The 3,500-nt window shown below is 43.9% G+C and overlaps 1 protein-coding gene across 1 annotated transcript in view; it reads right to left on the bottom strand.

Moving 5' to 3' along the window:
- Nucleotides 1–3,243, bottom strand: part of SARC_12893 (hypothetical protein) — a gene marked incomplete at its 3' end in the record, with an annotated part of 4,403 nt that extends 1,160 nt beyond the window's left edge. The window contains exons 1-4 of the mRNA XM_014292992.1: nucleotides 3,104–3,243; nucleotides 2,148–2,285; nucleotides 1,596–1,973; nucleotides 212–373 (exon numbers count right to left, since the gene is read on the bottom strand). Of these exons, the coding sequence (XP_014148467.1) occupies nucleotides 212–373; nucleotides 1,596–1,973; nucleotides 2,148–2,285; nucleotides 3,104–3,202 (777 nt within the window). The remainder of the gene's footprint in view (nucleotides 1–211; nucleotides 374–1,595; nucleotides 1,974–2,147; nucleotides 2,286–3,103) is intronic.
- Nucleotides 3,244–3,500: the final 257 nt, after the last annotated feature.

Raw genomic sequence — 3,500 nt, 5'->3', positions numbered from 1 at the left:
CATATATATATATATATATATATATATATATATATATATATATATATACATATATATATATATACATACACACACACATATATATATATATAAATATATATATATACATATATATACATATATATATATTGCATCATTTTTGTGGCTAGATTTATATACAGTGATAAATACAGCATATACATAAAAAAAGTGAACGCAAATAGATACTTACCTTCATGGTGAGGTCGTCCTCTGTGCTGCCGCCTCCGCCCAACATCGGCACACCTGGTCTGATAATAGTCGGTGGTACCAACAGATGTGTGAGTACTATTCGTTCTGGGCGCCCGCCTACACTGTCCATCCAGATCAGGTCACAATCCTCACCTGATATAGCCTGCATGGGAATGAGATAGTTATATTGGTATATAAGGATAATGTAAGCTATTCAATGTAGGACGGAAGAGGATATATTGTACATGTATGTGCACCCCAAGTCGTAATCCGCACCAGAAATAGGCTGCATGTGAATGATAAATCTGTGTTGAATATATATATATATATATATATTTCTATATCAAAGCGAAAATGATACATTCTCTCCTAATATGGAAGACATATTTGACTTCATATGCAAGGACAATACAAGCAATACACTATAGAACAGTACAAGCGCTGACAATAAACTCCATATACTGAAGGGAAGGAGATACATCACAGATGTATACTCCGACCAAGTCTGTTTTCGTCTCGTGATATTGGAATTTATAGTAGAACAAGGTATTGGTAGAATATGATGAAAGGAATGAGCTACAGGAAAACACGAAGTACAGAAATGTACAGGCACATATGCCTATGTGTATACCACACACATGAACATATTTATGTATTTCTGAATTGTGATGTATATATAAAAAGCCTTGTCAAAGCAGAGCAGCCTGTGACCCAATACTCGCTACTGGCCACCAAAGGGCATCGATCACTTGGATAGGGCAGAATAAGTGGTCATGTGTCCTAGTTATATTCTTGTGCTTTTAGAAGGCAATGAGTGATTGTTCCTATCATCTTGGAGTGCATGAGACGCACACAACCAGACACAGTACCGAGTGCTTGCACTATAAATCACGCGATAGGCCTCAAAGAATAAATCAGTGGTTTCCACATCCACCCAATGGTACTTATAAAACAGTAGCTGTAGCAAGGACCAAACATATAGTCAGATATGCACAGTATCTGAATCGAACGTCACTAAGATAGCCAAACATATAACACATCAACGACAATGAGCACCACAAGGCTCGTCACACATGAACAGAAAATATATTAAAAACCAAATAGGAAAGGCACACATAAACTGAATCTGATCTAGAGACCAAAGAATCAGCCACATATACGCAGCACTTGTAACACCGATCATCAGTAGTCTCACATGCACAGGACATGACACAATGGGCGCTACATATACAGTAGCTGTAACCAAACCTACACGACCGGTCACATACACATACACATACAAAAAAACATACACATACACATACACATACACATACACATGCACATGCACAAAACATACACGTGCACGTAAACAAACACGCACGTCACGTCGCTCCGAAGTACACCTTAAAGAGTTCGAGCACTCGCAAGGGCGTTAAATCGTCCTGTGCGTTCTTGATGAGTGGGCTCAGTTCATTATTGCCCGAGACCGCATGCTCAAACGACTTCTGAAACGCCACATAATTTGGGTCAGGGCCTGCCTTGGCACCCACTTTTTGGGGCGGGTACTTGTTGTGGACAATATTTAGGGGCGGGATTTTGCGAACTGTTCCGTTTGTAGCCCCACAATAGGGACACTTTTTCTTCTTTTTGGTCATTTCCAAAACTGCTTTGTACACGGCACCGCGTTGTAAGCGATCTAAATCCGGATTACGGGACCGTTTGAGCATGCGTAGCTTCTCCATGGGGTCTAGCAACACCGCTGAGCAGTCTTTACAGATCATCTGCAGGGCAATACGCAAGTAACTGGTGTCAGTGTAAACGTAAGACAGACCAACTACACGTATGCAAACCGAGGAAGTGCGGTCAGTGTATCTCATAGCAAGTCCGAGCCAAAGAACAGTTATAGACAGACACAGGTGAACAGCTATATCCCACAGCGTGGATGGTACACCCACCTGTAAGATCTGTATGATGAACTTGAAGTATCCGGAGTGGAACACGGGCAACTCCAAGCGCACCAATCCATAGTGACCGGGACACTCCTCGCGGCCGAGAAAGCACGTGTCACAGTACGATCCCTTGTTCGCCGCCCCCTGCAAAAGAAAGCACATTCATTGGCTGTTAAATATAGCACGGAGCAGCGTTGAATTCTCATTGGGTAATACGATAGTGACAGAAACGAGCACACAAATTTGGCTACAGGAGAGTGCGCTGCCCCACGTACACGGTATGGAGTGGTATGTGGAATGCAGTACAGACAATCCCACTTCCTAGGGTGACCCAGGCTGTCTCACACTTAATATATCTATACAGAAAGTAAGTCCAGGCAACCAGGCCAGGCCAGGCCCTAGCCACAGACTAGGCAAAGTTGGCATGTATGCTATCACACACTCACATTCAATGGCTGCTATGCACTCGGTATAGTACCATCCCCAGGTCTGAGAGCTGTGGCCACTTCAATACAGATATAGCTACAGCGCCATCGTGCAAGCGTACGTGGACGTCTTTGCTCGGGGGCAGTTGCCGAATGAAGGCGTGCGCTACTACTATCGCTAGCAAGTGCTACTACTATCACTAGTATGTGTGGGCATCTACGCACAGTGCCAAAGCCTATTGCATAGCGTCAAAACGACTATGCGGGCGGGTCAGCTTAGAGTGTGTGTATGTGGTGTGGTCTACGTTGTATCAACTAGCTTGTACTGAGTGAACACAGCACATTGGGATGCTGTAATACAGTTTGCGTAGAAAGAAAATCATGTGCCATGTGCTGATGCGAGGTGATTTCCATATAACCCGCACGTCAGGACCATACAGGCAGACATGTAGTATCCCTATTCTCTCCCCAAATATTCATATTCATATGGCCTGTAATTTGGCCAAAAGAGACAACATTCTAAGCTTACACACATACCAGACGCTGATCCAGGACACCGAAGGGCAGTGCTTTGCCGCCTGCTCCAGGCTCAAAAAGTGGAAAGTTCACACACCGCAGCGTGGCCATGCGCTCCATTTCTTCACCCGAAAAGATCCCAAGCTTGATCTTGGTGCTGTAGAGTGGTTGTATTAGCGAGGGTTGTGGTCGTATGAGATTCGATTGTGGTCATTTGACCGTAGATTCTGGTCGTATAAGGGTGGGTTTTGGTCGTATAAGCGTAGGTTGTGGTCATTTGACCGTAGGTTTTGGTCGTATGAACGTGTGTTGTGGTCATATGAGCGTAGGATACGGACATTTGAGCGTAGGTTGTGGTCATATGAGCGTAGGTTGTAGTCATTTGACCGTATGGTCGTATGAGCGTGGGTTCTGGTCA

Source organism: Sphaeroforma arctica (genome assembly GCF_001186125.1).
Source record: "Sphaeroforma arctica JP610 unplaced genomic scaffold supercont1.2682, whole genome shotgun sequence".
NCBI lineage: Eukaryota > Ichthyosporea > Ichthyophonida > Sphaeroforma > Sphaeroforma arctica.
The sequence above is the reverse complement of the archived record's forward strand: the minus strand, read 5'-3'. Positions and strand labels throughout refer to the sequence as shown.